Below are 17,327 nucleotides of genomic sequence, written 5' to 3'. Positions count from 1 at the left end.
CGTACTTTTGATGTTTAAGTATGCAACCGACATAATGATTTAAAAACTTAAACCATACAAATCTAAATAAAAGTATGGAGAGTAGTACAGATGCAATGGCCACTGTTTTATTCACAGTCATAACTGTATTAATCCAGACATTTGTATATAACAAGGTATGGTCGGCAGCAGACTTGTGTTGTCAGACATTATTAGACCATTTGCAGATATGAAACTAATCGGAAACCTTTATTAACAACTAAGTTTCTTTAACAACTAAGGCCTAATTCATGGGTTTGACCTATTATAGGAAGTGGTAAAAATAGAACCTTAGGAAATGGTAATCATCAATTTCACAACAAATTTCAGACCTCACTTAGTTCGATTGTTGATTTCTTTGTATTATTTTAGAAAGATTAACATTTGAGTCATCCCATCTATTTTTAAAATAACCGAATGTATTAAATTTCACACAATGTATTTATTATGATTTGATATTTTTTTGTTCTTGCACAAATATGGCTACACCAATAATAGTGAAATGTTTAGTTAAATAATAAATATTTTCTTTAAATTTAACCACTGTAGAATGCATTATTTATTGTATTACATGAATAATCTTTAACTACCAATAAAAATCCTGCAATTTCATTTAAGTGCTGATAAATGATATCAATGGAATTGTACGGCTACAGTAACAAATTGTGATATTTTCACCAGAATATTTCTTTCGGCTCTGTTAACCTTTCAGTAACCATGAGGGGTAACTGAGTACTTACAGTAAATTACGCCCCCTCCATTACAATAAATTCTCCCAATCACAACAAGCATATGAATACTTAAGCTTCTTTTAGCATTATGGTTTAATTGAATGTATGGGGTAACTCAGTGACCCCAAAAAGGATCCTGTGTTATATTTACCATCTTGACTTGTCAAAGGTTAAAGGTGTTGTTACCCATATAGAATATAGAAAGTTGTGAATTTGAGCAAACATACAAGCTCTTGCAGGAGAAATTTGCTGTAAACTTTTATCCACATTATCTAAAGTAATTTTATTTTGAAATGTTACAAAATTATCTTTATAATTTAACGCCTTTACCAATATTTTTTTTCTATTAGCACTGTAATAATAGTGAAATAAAGCACTGTATCATACCTTCTGAAAGGAAATAGCACATAATATTAGTTGTATTAACATAGTTGTTACTGAAGTATTCAATGTCAGAGTGGAACTCTATTTCTATAACTATTTTTCCTATTGTAACCATGTCTCTTGTTGAAATGTTGTAAAGTGAAACTTGCATTTGGGTAAAGTAGAACTATTGTGTTTCAATATTGAAATTGCACTTTGTAATGTTAAACTTTTGCAATACTAAAATTGCATTTTATAATGTCTCAATGTTGCGATGCTGAAATTGCATCTTGTAAAGTTCATTTTACAATCCTGAAATTTCATTTTGTAAAGTTGAACTTTCATGATGAAATAATCGTTTCACTTTTCCCTTAATATCAGTTAGTTATAACTTGTCCAGTATAATATTACCACATATATACATTATTTGACAATGGTGGAAACTTGGAGATAACAAAATCTTATGAATCCTGATGACCTCATGGAAGAAGAGTAAAAAAATGTATCGATATTTAATTGTTTAAATTATGGCTGAATATTTATTACCAAAAAATTATTTGAAATGTGTTTCAATAAATGAACATGATAATCGTTGAATTTGTTTGTTTTATTTAACCTTCCACATGCCGAGATGCAAGTCTAAACATTTGTTTCCATCAGGGGTCACTGAATTACCCCACGCATGTTAACATTGTATAATAAATACCAATACATACATTGAATTCACTATGATAGTAATTTCAGAGATTTTGGTTAGCCCTGTTATTAACGGGAAGGTTAATTGTATATAATAGAGCAGAGACGGTTTACATATAGTTCCCCTGAGCACTTAGGCCATGGCCCATTGTGCTATCTCCCATTTTACCCTACTCCTTTAACAGTAACCTGGTCCCTTTGTGTAAAAAGTATAACTTCCGAAAGAATCCCTGGCACAGATTGCCTTATTTGTGCAGGTAGTCAAATAAGCAGCTACTGAATGAACAGTGCAGTTAAAACAGGATCAGGACAAGAAAACCAACTTTATTTTTTTAAATTTATGTGAATACCGCTTAAGAGTAACATCTGAGCCAGTGGGGCTATGGCATCCCTAATTAGGTTATGTTGTAATGCTAAAGGTGAAGGTTGGGAAATATCTGGCTTTCAGATTTGGTCACCGAACACGGCTAATGTCATTAGAGTTATGAGTAGACTTCAAAGTGTCTTAGTTGAGGGAACAAAGTCCAGCTTCTTCTCTGTGTCCTCCGGTGTACCTCAAGGTTCTCATTTAGGCCCATTATTATTTAATGTGTATATATACGATATTCACAGATGTTTTTTACATGCTAATTACCTAGCATATGCAGATGATAAAAAAATATACTTAGTTATTAAATCAATCAACGACTGCATTAAACTTCAAGAGGATCTCAATCTTTATCTATTGCGAATTAAACAAACTTGTTATTAACATCGCAAAATGCAATAAATTAACATTTACATGTAATAAAAATAAAATATCCTTTGTATATACACTAAACGGCACACACATCAATGAAGTAAAATATATCAGGGACCTTGGGGTAACACTGGATGTTAAATTAAACTTTATCCAACACACTGATGACATCATTAACAAAGCCAATAAAATGCTGGGATTTATAATTCGCATAGCAAAACCCTTCCACAACATAAACACTCTATATTCCCTTTACACCTCATATATTCGCCCGCACCTGGAACACTGTATACCGATCTGGATTCCTTTATACCAAACCCATATCGAAAGAATAGAAAGAATTCAAAAAAAAAATTTTAAACACATAAATTATAAACTAAACTTACACTTCTCAAATTATACCGAATCCATTAAATTTCATAATTTTAATTCCCTCCAAACACAACGTCTAATTTTTGATCAAATCTTATAATTTAAAATCCTAAATAATGGTCTGGACTCACCAGAACTTACCAATTTAATAAATCTTCATATTCCGTCTAGATCAACCCGACAATCTGATTTATTTTATCTACCCTCGTGTAGAACAAATATTCGAAAAAATTCCCCAATTCCTCGTATATGTGCACAATATAATACAAAATTTTACAGCATTGACATTTTTGGTAATAATCTAAAGAAATATTGATATGAAGTAATGAGTACGATCGATTATTAATATGAGAGTATAGAATGTATCGGGAGCATCTCCTATCCTTTTCCTATTTTCCTCTTCCTCTCCCCTTCCTTTAACACCAAATTAATTTTAAGATATTAAAACTTCATTTCTAATGAACTTTAACATAAGAAACTTCGGTTGCTTGACTTCAGTTAACTTGTATATTTATATCTATCATTGTATATTATATAAAAGCTGTTTGTTTCTTACAAAATAAATAAATAAATTTCAATCAATGTTTTGATTTTGAATGGTGGTCTTTCACCGAGGTGTCACTGAGGTATCTATTACTCTGGAGAATTTTTGCACTGGTGGTACCAATATCTAGTGTAGTGACTGTGCTGATATGTTTGTACATATCTTCCTGCTATAGAAATGGGTTTGGTCCCATAGCCCTCCTGCTCGGACACCCTTAACCCTAGAAAGATATTATACCATATTGATAGGTACTTTTAAGCAGTGGCGGAGGGTGGTCAAAATATCACCGGAGTACATAAATTAAATAATGGTACATACCTATTAATAAAAAAGTTCTATTCTCCGCTCCTCTTATTATTATATTTAAGTCTTTTTAACATTGAGAATCATCTTTCACTTTCAACTTAGGTCATTGGAATGGTGCACACAAGTTTTAGTAATTTGGCAGTCTCGGAAAAGTCTAGAAAGTTTGAAAATTTTACGCGGGCGTGAATTGCACAGAGTTCACCTTCTAACTGAACTTTATTTAGGAAGTCTCTCTACTCGACCTATTATTCTTATATATATAATATATTCCACATTCAAACACATTTTTAATTTATACGACGAACAAACACAAAAGTAATCATAAGTTGGTATAACCTGTAATTGATATACCTAATAAACAATTGATATAACCCGCAATCAAACTTCAAAACTTTCGCAGAGCAAGGAAGGTTTTAAATTCAATAGACAATGTCCGACAACTGACTAAACTGATAACATCTAATCTGAACATAACTCATCTCTTAACACGTTGAACGCCATTGTGGAAATGAATAAAAATTACCATTTTAAATTTGAAACCCGTGGTCAAACCAAGGTCACCGGTGACCTACATGGCGTTCAACGTGTTAATGACATATTTTATCTTGTATACTTGTAGAAAGCTGTAAGCAGAACATTCGCTGAAAAAGAGCAGATGGTAAATTGAAGACACGATATCGATAATAATATCATACAGTTTTAGTTTAACTTTCTACTGATGTGGTGGTAAAGCTCCGGACGCGGTCCTTGATATGGTAATATTTGCAAAGAATAGTATGTACCCACGCTTTCGACTGTTCCACAGAATGTGCGAACAAAGCAGTCAAATTTTAGATCTCAATCGAAAACAAACTGATACGAACATAGGCACAAGTCACAGTCGGTCTGCAAGTTAAGAGCGCTTAATAAGTAGGTACCTTTGTTTATCTTTTATTTTATTTTTCTTCAGCCATTTTGATATATTATTTAGGTCTTCATTTAATTGGTTTATTACGAGTTCATAATGTTCTCCTATTATGTATATCAACGCGTCGTCTGCAAATAATCTTATTTTAGAATATTTCAATACTTTTCCTATATCATTAATGTATGTACATAATAAAAATAATAGGTCCGAGAACAGACCCTTGTGGTACACCCAAGGTAATATTCATTGCTTCGGAGACTATCTATCTAAATATTAAGACAATATTAGTGATTTCTAAACGAAAATCTGAAACAGAAAAATCAGAAAAGGAAACGGTCACATCTGGTACAAGGGTCCTGGGTTCGTGTCCCAGATGTGACCGTTTCCTTTTCTGATTTTTCTGTTTCAGATTTTCGTTTAGAAATCACTAATATTGTCTTCAATATTTAAATATTACAATTTGAGGTTTTACTCGATAAAGTTATTCCGAAAAATAAAAACTATCTATCTACTTTTGTGATTTGTTGTCTATTAGTTAGATAATCTTTGAACCATTTCAATGCTTTTGCTTTTATTCCAGTATTATATCTCTGTCTTCAGTTCTAGGGTTAAACAACAAAAGCAAATAAAATATTTTGACAGCAGTATAGTAAAAATAACATGGGTTGTAAATACGTCTGGGAAAGAAAGAGAGGATATTATACAAGTTGTGCACTTGATGTGATAAACTAGATGTCGGGTATTATCGGTATCCCCGAGAAGACATGCAGGAGGTATTGGTATTATGCACTTATTGCATTATCAAAATCAAAATCAAAATCAAGTGCACCAGCACCAGCAGTGCCAAAATATGCACTAACATTGCAAAAATCCTGTTAAACATAATCTAGATGTAAAAGCCTAATAGGGAGTTAGTAAATAATTAAAAAAATATATATTTATATACCGATTTTTTTGAAAATTACGAAAAGGAACCGGTTCCAACCGATTTCACCAAAAAACTAACATTTCTAATTTAAACAGAAAATATTTTAAGGAATAACATGACTGAAATATGCATTAATTGCAAAAAGGCTCAAATACGTGCTAACGACCAAAAAAGCTCTAACTATGCAAACCCATAAAATCCGATATCACCCAAATAACACAAACATGTGTTGTTTGGGTGATATCGGTGCATATGCAGGATTGCATGTGGTGCATATGCACTTCCTACATTGATGTCCTTAACCAAACGTCACTGAGAAACAGCTCTTTGCAGGTTTACACCTGCTTATTGCTTTTGGGGAGAAAGGAGTAGGGGGTAATATTTATATGGGGGATGTTTGAAAATGCGAAATGCGAAGTTTTTATCCACTGGAGCTTACTTGGCCATATTTTTCATATATTAAAAAAAATTAGAATTATTTTTTAAGTTCCCTTCGTAACCGTGATATTCACTGAAATAACTGTTTTAAACCGCAAATAATTTCCTCATTTTTCTATAGATATCTCCTATCTCTACACAGATAAAACAAGATTTTTCAGTTTCAAAATATTTTTGAAATGTTGTCTTTTACTGGGTTGTTGCAATAAAATTTCCCATGAATGTTTGTTTTACTCAAATTCTGTTATGTATTGTACATCAATGTATTCGCTGTTGACTTCTATAAAGTTATTTCAAAGTCCTAAAATTAAAAATATGATCCTATAGTGAATTTTAATTTGCACCTAACAAAAAATGTTCTTTTGACTTGTGCATGTTTTATCATTAATTATGTTAGAGTAATTCATATTAAAGAAACAGATACAATTTTTATTTTTCTAGGATAATTGTTAGTCTGATAAATTATGAAAAAAAAATTGTCAAGTGAAAAACGAACAAGCGATTTTTGCGGTTTTCGTAAGTAATATAAAACGTAATATTTGCGGCACGTTCCAGAGTGGAAGATACTCTCAGTATCGCCCTGGTGTAAGACCACCATTCAGAATTGAAACGTTGCTCCAAATGGCTTTAGCCGTGTTTAGTGACTAGATCTGAATAGCCAGGTACTTCCCCACCTTCCTCTTTCCCTTCCCCACTTACCTTCAGCCTCACAACATCCCCCAATTGGGGATGCCATAGTCTCACTGGCTCCAGACGGGAGCAGTTGGGACTCTTGTGAGGTATTCACTATAAAAAAAATATAAAAGTGCATTCTAATTTTTAACAATCGAATAGTAATGCGTAATGTTTTTATAAATCTATTAGCTGTCCCGGAAAACGTTGTTCTGCTATATAAATTATTTATACTGAATATTTCGGTTGTTAAATAAAAAATAACGAATGTATTGTAAGTGTGTGGGCATTGTGTGGGGATGGGATCTATTGCAGAAAGATGAATGGAGCACTGAAGACGATGACCGCCAATAAAAACAAAAAACATCAACCATTAATTTTCTCAATTCAATGTGTTTCATTAAAGTAACGGACATATTCATTGTTCGATCTTTTAAAAGTTAAATGAAAAGTGAAAAAAATAGGAAAAAGTAGGAAAATGAAATACAGAAAATCAATATTAATTTCGAAGAGCAATTGAGTGTACAATATTTTTTTTTAGTCCGTCGTTAGCTAAAACAAATAAACTCCATGGTTTGCCCAAGCGAGAACATGCCAATTATAATTTTCCATGTGAAAAACATGGTGTGCCGAAATTAAAGCAAAAAAAAATTATTTCGTTCAGCTCGTTCCTCTTGAGATTAAGATTTACGCAATTGTTACATGCTCACACGCACATTATCGGTATCTTGTTGGATTTGTATGTCTGTTCTTTGTGCTCTACTATTTCGCAGGTCTGTTGCTTTATTCGTTCGACGGACCAAATGGCCTCCTTGCGTCTTGCTGGCATTTTTCACTGTAATGCACGCACACAAATAGATAATAAATCATACAAAATTATGGACGTACTGCGTTGTGATACATAACAAATGACAAATGAAATGTCAAACTGTCGCGACGCTTCTCGTGAATGACTTGTGCATGTGTGGATGAATGTTCGATGAGGTGAACGCAGCGCCATCTGTTATTTAACAACGTAAATAATTTCGTTCTCTTTGAAATATGAAAGACGGTTACATTTTTTCATACATAAATACTAAAATCACGATTTAAAAATGGTATGGTGAGGGTAGGAGGATGAAAATTTAAGGTTTTAGATATTTTTTGATACCAAATAATAAAAAAAATACAAAAAATATTTTTTGTCAAACTAACAGAAAAAAAAAATCTGGATAGTGACACCCTATTCTCCTAACGGTATGAAATATACTACAACCTATTCTCATACCGAACAATTATACATAAAAATATTCATAATAATCGGTCGAGCCGTTTTGGAGGAGTGCGACCACAAACACCGTGACACGAGATTTTTATATTATAGAAGATTTAAAATTTGAACTTTAAAATATAATATTTACTGTAATAAGTAGCATTCTAAACCATTTTTGTTAACAATCACACGAATTTCATGCGTTTGTGAATTAAATGATTTTATGTTTATTTTTTTATAAAACTCAAGATAAATTACTAAATATAAGTAAATTCTTTGGCTTTAAAGGACAGTTAACAGTTTTCATTATATGTTGTGTCAGTCAATATTTGGAGGTATGATTTTTTTAATGAGCGCGAGCGAATTCAAAACCAAACGTACGAAAATCTCCAGCGCTGAACGCATTTTATCGTAAATACATATCTTGGCGCTTCAGTCGCTAAATAGGTCAATTTATTGTAAAAGTTAACTGATGTGTTTTTTTGTTAAATTAATATTAAAATTAAACTTTTCAATTTCCCTTGAATTTTCTTTAACGAAGTCAAATAACAAATTTGAAAAGTGCTGTATGCAAGCGATGCATTTTTATGAGTGCTGAGTTCAGGTTAACTATACATATAATAAAATCTTATCTGTTTTTTCCCCGATTTATGGCGGTTTAAGCGTTTTTTTAGTGGCATCTATGAAAATACATAAGAACCATAGACATATGAATATTAGTAGACCTGCCCTGAGTGATTAAAAGCGTATTATTCCCCACTCCCCATACCGGTTCCATTGGAGCCGGCTGGGCTCGCGTATGGCTTCCCGTGAATCTTGAGAATGTGACGTCATCATTCTTGTTCGAACTAGCGTCGAGCTATGGTCGAGGCATTTTATGAAATAACACGGCAAAATAGTGGCTTGTGATATGAAAACTTGTAAAAATAGATCTGAAAAAGAGAATAAACCCAATTGTCGTATGACATTCCATATGTAAGCATCATTTTAAGCTTATTCACGTCGTATAATATGAATCAGTTGTAGAAACATATGTATACTATCACATCGAGCCAACATTAGTCGAATGTAGCGATTCTCAAGTGTGCGCATCGTTGTTACTGAGAAGTAAATTATGAACACTTATAAAAGTGTCTTAAATAAATACGTAAACAAAATATTCGACTCTGAAAACAGAAGAAATTTTTTTTTGCCGAATTTGGACTTCGCAAATTTGTTCATAACGTGGCGAGTAATTTGCGATCCCATGTAAAAATGTCTATTCATTCAAAAGCAGATTTTACTTTTAAGAACTAAATGGTGATATTATAATGCGAGATGCCTATATACTGTCATATTGATTTATTGACGAATCACAGTCACCTTTACCCCCTTCGTTCTTCAACAGTTGATTTTACCCCTCACCTTTAATTTCTAGTCTATATTCATAAGTCTGTGATAAGAACCTACCTACTGTAAAATACTAAATCGCTGTTTTTTTATATTTTGTCATGTACTGTGCGATGACGCTAGAATTGCGTCACCGTAATTTGGGGCAGAATTCTGTTCCAGGAGACTTGTAATTCGAAAGGAGATTCCGTTAACCTAACCAACAAAGTAATCGCCAGATTTCTGTACTTACCAGGTTTGATTTCACGAAAGTACAAAAATGTTTTACATCATTTCTTATATTTGACTCAGAACGTTTTATATAGTTAGTATAACATTCTATTTCAGTTCTCTTTTGTCAATTTCTATGTAAAGAGAAGGTATGGTAATCTGGGAGGTGTGAATACTTTTTGAACTTTCGGTGAAATTTTAGCTTCTCTTTGAAGATTTTAATTAGGCTGGGAGTATACCACGAGGGATATTTGGGAGATAAAAGTACGGTTCTTGATTGAACATAGAGATCAATTGCTTCATAAATAATTTTGTAGAATTTATTAGTAGCTTCTTCCATACCCACTGTATTAAAAATATTTGAACAGTCACATTGCTCTAAAAACTCGTTAATTTTGATATAGTTAGCTGAATTAAATAACAAAACTTGCTGTGGTTGATGTTTTAAGTGAGGTTATTTTTTAAATCTAATTTCAAGTTTGAAGGATTTGTGGTGCAAGTCTTCAGTTAAAAGAGGAGAAAAGCAAGGTTGTAACGAGCAGTTCATGTTGCTTATAGCTAGATCAAGAACACGTTGATTTACGTTTAAAATGTCATTATATTGATAAAAGTTACAAAGAGATAAAAAGTCAACCACAGCAGAGCTAGCTTCGTTTGTAGCAGCTTGTGGAATCATCTGTTTTTCTGAATTTAGATCCCAGTTAAGTGTAGAAATATTATAATCACCTTTCAGAAGAAAGTACCTAATCGTCAGGATAGTACAATCGAAGGTGACTAGCGGATTCAAAGTGATATTTAAGGTTTTTAATGTGATTTGTGCCATGGGGATGGTAACAACAGCAAATATTATTTTTTTACTATGAGTAGTTGAAGTAATAGTTACCCATTTATCTTCAGCATCTAATGTGGACCAGCGAGGTTAATGAGTAACATTATGTTTGGACTGGACGACAATAAGAACACCACCTCCTAATGTTTGACCTGTGAGATTATAGTTTCTATCACGTCTAAAAACATTATACCTGTCATCAAATATCTCCCGATCACGAATATTGTCGAGAAGCCAAGTTTCTGAAATACAGATAACATCGAAGTCATTATTTAGAACAGCCCTAAGAAAGTCATGCGTTTTTTGTACGCAATCCACGTATGTTTTGATAATATACGGTTAAAGAAGCCATATTGTAAAACAAAAATTAGATATCACAAAAATTCCATTTTCATAATAATAATAAAAATAATGGTATGGTAAAGTAGTAATTCGATTTCGATTTATGTGGGCAAAAAGTGTGCGATGTAAATTTAACCTCTTACGAGACGTATGATTTGTCATAACTGGATTAAAAGTGATTTGTTTACTGGAAGTTATAAGATCAATGAGTACATTTAAATTATATATGCTACTTAAAAATACTAAATGCAAACAAAAATAGAAGAAAAAAGATAATGATTAAATAGTATAAGTGAAACATTGGAGTATTTGAAAGGAGTCATGCTATTTTGTTTATATCTGCCTCAGAGGAAATTCGGAAAACCGTCATTTTTTCTCATAAATATGTAACAGTAAATGACTATAAGTTAATGTAAGTTTAATGGTATAGACGTATAGACACGCGGCCCTGAAATGAGACAGGTTTTACAAATATGTACAACGAGGTGCACCGGAAGACTGGAACAATGCACACATAATATTTGAGACCATCACTCCATAACAATAAATGTTGTTGTGTACATAATACAGGGTTTTCCAATAAGAGGTGTTATTTTGATATTCAATCGTAAAAGATCAATGGTTTCGTTGCTTGTGTGGCACGTAGCGCGCCACGTTGTCCAGATTAATACCATCCAATTCCGGCCATAAAAAATCATTAATCATCTCTCGACAGCGCAATCCACCTATCCAATCCATCGCAGTCACCGTAACTGTTGCTCCAGCCTCATTTTCGAAAAAGTAAGGTCCAATGATTCCGCCGGACCATAAACCGCACCAAACAGTCACACGTTGAGGAAAGAGAGGCTTTTCAACAATAACTCTTGGGTTTTCCGAGCCCCAGATGCGACAATTTCGCTTGTTGACGAAGCCACCGAAGATGATTTGCATTTAATTCACTCAAGTGAATTTTAATAATTTAAATGCGTTGTTGAAGCGTCTATCGTTCCATTTTTATTAATAGCGTAGTTTCTACTTGTCAAATGTCAAAAAATGACAGCTTCAAAAGTAACATCTACCGAAATAGCGGGCTATTCAAAATAACACCTCTTATTGGAAAACCCTGTATATAGGAACAATTTGTTTCGATAAAGACTTTGCCTTAGGGAGCATACTGTATAACTTTAGAAGCAAGAACACGCGATTCAACATACAAGCTTGATCATTTTTTCTCAAGATTAAGATTAAGCTTAGTTAAAATATAAATCGAAAATATTACACCATAGCTACGAATGGAATTAATGAAAAAAAAAGTATTTACTTAATAACTATTTTAGTTTCACAGCTATTGTATTAAGAAGGTGTGAATGAAAGTTTTGTTGCTTTCTTGCACATCTCTTTCCCTCCGAATACCCTTCGGGAGAATTCCATAGTCTCCCTCGCTTCGGTTAGCACGGATCAGTTGGAACTGTTGTGCGGTATTCACATTAAAAAGTCGTAGTTAATTCGCGCTGAGGGAAGCTGTAATTACATCAGTCTATATTTATTAGCGAACCGTGTAAAAACACGATAAATTCAAATAGTACCATTCGACAAACCATTCAATATTTTTAAAGCGCGCATAAAAACTATGTAAATTTTAAAGTTTCGCAATTAATTATTACCTACTCTATTTCTGAAGCCAGAAGTTAATTAATTAACAATTCCACTGGGAGAAGTTAACCAAACATCAGACACCTGGTCCCACGGGTACAGTAATATTACCGTACAGGTAAACCTATCTTCCACAGGTAACTGCTTACTGATATAGACTATACATAGCTGATAGCTTACAGACACAGACAGCCAGCGTTACCCATACACTCACATTCCCTGGTAACAGGGCGCATGTCAGTTGGTCGGACTCGGTAGTCTGTAGGTGTAGATGTAGTCTGTTCGCTGCTCACTTTGTCAGTGTTATTATGGGATCGCCCCGTCTGGTTGTGTTCTGATTCGCTTGATAAATTGCGAGTTTTTCTTTATCCCATCACATAAACACATCCGAATTGAAAACAGAACACAATTTCCTGAAAAACTTGCTAAACAACAATCAGTTTCATGATCGAGTTGTTGCTTCAGTCGCTTCAATCCCAGACAAAAATATTGATATATCAAGTCTAGTTTTTGTTGTGTTGTTTCGTTAATTTGTTGATTCGAGTGTTTTGAATTAAAAGTGTGTTTTAAATACTGATTTTGAGCTTTGATAGCACCATGGCAGCCTCTGCTATGATCGAGTTGGAGTCTTGGATAATTTACCAGTGTATTTTGACGGACTGCAGTCACTGTCACTGTGAGTAGCACTTTTCAAAAATTAAATTGTCACTCTCAACACTTCAATTTGTTTCTGCTTTTATTATTTAGTCATCCTTTCAATATTCTAAAGTTTGGCTTATTTAGTTAATTTGAATTTCATTTTTGAAATTTATCTTAACGGTTCGTTTCTGCTACACGCCTTTCTTCCTTTCAAATGAAAGAGGGCAGGTGTCAGTTTTTTGTAGGCAACCCCCTCTTTTCTGTCCCCAGTTCCTGTTACATACTGAGTACATTCAAGGATCCAGCCAAGACGACTGTTTGGATATTATACAAATAATAATACAAAGTTAAATAAAACACTCCCATTTCTTGCAAGTTGAATGAATAATCAGCAATGACTGTTGACTAAATTGAGTCATCGAATTAACTTGAAACTGACAAATTTCTCACTGCGCGATGCTTAGTTGAACACACAACATTTTATTTACCAACATTAATTAAGTACTTACTTATTTATTTAGCGTTTATATTTTTATGTTATAGGAAATTATTTTTTTAATGTTTTCTACGATTTTTATTATTTGTTTACCGATGTACAAAAATACCATTCTAATAGAATTGGATCGTTATGAAAATAAATATAAAGTATTGAACTGATGATAAAAATAAAACAATCTCATACTAATCACTCGAATCACTATCATCTATCATCATCATCATCGAGCTGATAATCTGTAGAGATGTTACTGCTTTCGGGGAAGTCACCGCATTAAAAATACCTAATTATAAAGTTAACTAATAACTCTATTATATTAATTATTATTTTTAAGTAAACTAATGTTTAAGACAAGATTTTTTTTATGCATAGCACAAAGGGTAACAATTATTTTATAAGCAATAATTATTAGCCTGAAACACTCATCCACATTGAAAAATCTCCTGATAAAAGATACATGACGCCAACGGGACATGAACCCGTGTCCTTTCGATTTCCGGTCGACAGCTCTGGCCACTGAGCTATGGCGGTTTATCTCTTATCTGCGAAATAATTCAATATATACTAGTGTTTCATTCAACAATTACTGCTTGTTACATTTTTTCGTGGGAATTTCAAATAATTACAGTTTTTCAGCTCGGTAAAAGTATAGTGATTTTCAGTAGAATTTCAGAATGCTTGGTTAATTATTCAATAAGTCGAATAACATGCTGTATTCGAGCAATGCATCTGTGTGAGAACTGTGTTCGTGTCAAATCTAATTGCGATACCTATATATCGATACACGTCTGTACAATAATACTTTACGCATTTGAATTAATTATTTTACTTCAATTGATTTATACATATAATAAACTGAGTTTTTGAAAGAAGTGTAGAAACTGTATTCGAATAATTTAATACCTACCCAACTCCACAAAGGGGACGTGTGAATACAAAATTGGCGTAATTAGCTGATACCCACTTATCAATAAGGCATCGCGTTACTGACAATACCTAGTTACCTGACTACTCTTAGTATAGTTAGGTTATATCATGTTGTGGATAAAAAGTATCGTGGGAGAAGCTGAAACTCTGATTGAGTTGGAGTGTGGGACGGAGGTCACCGTGCAAAGTGAGGACAACGATAGTTCAACTTGCTTAACGTCTCGACATGAATAACATCACTTCATTCTTACTGATGGTGAATTCTTATTTATAGGCCACGCAATTATGTGTGTGTGGTGAAAAGGAAGAGGATGTATGTATATCGTACGGAAACTAGCCAAATGTTATGAATTTGTGAACATTGATAATTTATGAGTGTTAAGGCGATGCCATACGTAGTAATGCAAAATCATGTGTTTTTGGTTTGAAAATTTGGTCGCCTAGAAATGTTTCAGATGCTTTAATTAAATACTGCGAGTAGAATACATCTTGGCCTTTGAAATAATCGAGTATTTTTTAGATAAGTCTTTTTATAAGCCCAGAAAAAAATAATGTATAAGGCCTATGAAAACTGCTTTAAAGTTCAAAATCTCCTACTTACGAACCCATTTTCGGTAATGATTTTATTGTATAATGTAGAAAATTAAGTTATTTATGAAATGATCGGAAAAAAATAAATATTTATGCCTGAACGTCCACAAAATAAAATAAAAGGCACTTTTTGGTCATGTTTGTTTTGCATAAATCAAAACAGCGGGATGGTGTTAAGCGGGAATTTAAACCTTATCGCCATTTACGTAAGGGTTGTTATTGATAGCGACTCAATTTAAAATATTACACGACGTAGTGCATCGCCTTAAGGATCTCATAAACAAAACCGTGCTAAAATTAGTATTCATACAAGGTTTGTGTCTCAATTATCAATGGTTTTATTGCTCTAAATATATATTTTTTGTTACCAAAATTACGGTTAGGAGACGTACCTGATTTACTTTAACCAGTAATTCTTGGGGTTATTCATTTGGAGTATACAATGCAGATGACATTTTTGATCTGGGGCATCGATTCTCAACCTTTTTTAGTGTCGCTACCCCTCTATAGGCCAAATAATGAATTTAAAAAAACCTTACGACCCCCTCATTATATATTTAAACGTTTATCATAGTTTGACATTAGTAACGTGAATATATATATATCTATATATAAAGAAAAAGTATTAAAAAAACAGTGGTACGAGTATACATAATGTCTCTACGATAGAAATGAAAAGAAACCGTAAACGAATGGGAAATATCACCAAAGCTTTGCGAGAGTAGAATAATAATGTATTAAACCAGAATGTGTTATCTCCACGTATGTATATTATTATTCAAATTCACTTCAATTGTACAATAAAAGTGTATACTGTATACACTTCAAGAATGTAACAATTCTTGAAGTGTATACAGTATGAAGTGTATACTTCGATTGTCACAAGCTGTATTTTAAAAAACAAATCACACGATTTTTAAACATCATTCTTGTTTTAAATAAACATGTTCAGTTACATTTAGTATTGTGCTGCATGAAAAAAGAAATTGAAAGCCACGATAATAAAAACTAATAACACTTCGATTAATAATAATTTTTCATTGAAAAATGAAACACTCAAACCCGACCAAAAAATAATGTATCAATTCCATCAATATTAAAATTATTTTTGATGAACCGATAAAAACATAAATTCCATTTACATAAAACTCAGGCCCTACTAATAAACTCTTTTTAAATCTTACACAACTGTTAATGGAGGGTAAATGGTTGTTTGTCAGCTATGTAAAATTTGAAAAACGTTTTAGTAAGGAGGACATTTTCCAACCACAATAATAAAGTTTCTTATCATTGCGATTAAAAAATAACATTAAAGAAAAATAATAAAAAGATACGTCGATAAGATATAAAATTTTCGAAATTAAACGATAAAGATCTTTGCGATAAAATAGGTAACCAATTTGTTCTAAATTTTATCCACAATATCAAAAAACAGTGCAATTAATTATTTTGATAATGCCTTCGCTAACCACGTATCAAATTGCATTTTCCCGAAAAACTAACACCTATTTCCAAAGTATAACATGATTATTTTGAACTAAAACAATTTTGCATCATTTTTTAATTTGATTTTATTTTGTATTTGACTTATTTTTCTCTTATTTTCCTTTTCAGAATCATCGTTATTTTTACGTTTTCACCTGGACTGATTTTCGCTTTGTGTTTTTGATTCTTTCCCGTTTGCGTTTTGATGTTGCATGCAGGTGAGTTTCTTTTGTTTTTATTTTATTATTTAACCTTATTTATATGTTATTTTATTTTATTACTAATCATTTATTAAAGCAATATGATTTGCCAAATTTAATGTTGACATTTTACGCTACTATTTTTGCACGGCCAATACCTATTCTGATGTATTTATTTATTTATCGTTTCTTTACATTGTATCTTTTTTTAAAGTTATAATTTTTAACCTCACTAGGACAAGCCTGTGTTGAGGTTAATAATTTAAAAAAATATTAAAAAAATAGTATAAAGATTATAAGATATTTAAAATAGTACAAATATTAAAAAAAATAATTCAAATATTAAGATAACAATATTGTTACATTGACGTTTCTGCGAATTGGATACCTACATGGTACCTATCAGCCTATTCATTACAATATAATGCTGTACACATGTAGGGTGACCATGATATTTAATTGCAATAAAAATGTAACAAACTATTATTTTTTTTAAAACAGAAAAGAAAGAAAGAGAGAAAAAAAAATTACATTAAAAAAGAAAAGGATGAAAAAATTAACTTATTCAAAATATTATGCCACAATTTAAAAGGACAAAGATGAAAGAATATGTCGGAAATC

The 17,327-nt window shown here is 32.3% G+C and overlaps 1 protein-coding gene across 2 annotated transcripts in view; it reads left to right on the top strand.

The window, feature by feature from the left end:
• Window positions 1–12,645: 12,645 nt before the first annotated feature.
• sigmar (Tumor necrosis factor alpha-induced protein 8-like protein sigmar) overlaps window positions 12,646–17,327 on the top strand; it is a 134,367-nt gene continuing 129,685 nt past the window's right edge. Inside the window, exons 1-2 of one of the 2 annotated variants that reach the window (XM_089641782.1) lie at window positions 12,646–13,044; window positions 16,636–16,724. In XM_089641782.1, the coding sequence (XP_089497908.1) occupies window positions 16,712–16,724 (13 nt within the window). In that variant the 5' untranslated portion in view covers window positions 12,646–13,044; window positions 16,636–16,711. The remainder of the gene's footprint in view (window positions 13,045–16,635; window positions 16,725–17,327) is intronic. The other variant, XM_089641778.1, reaches the window with a different exon arrangement.

Source organism: Hesperophylax consimilis, chromosome 2 (assembly GCF_061612785.1).
Source record: "Hesperophylax consimilis isolate HC1 chromosome 2, BYU_Hcon_1.0, whole genome shotgun sequence".
Taxonomy (NCBI): domain Eukaryota; kingdom Metazoa; phylum Arthropoda; class Insecta; order Trichoptera; family Limnephilidae; genus Hesperophylax; species Hesperophylax consimilis.
This window is presented reverse-complemented; position numbering and strand designations above follow the sequence as displayed.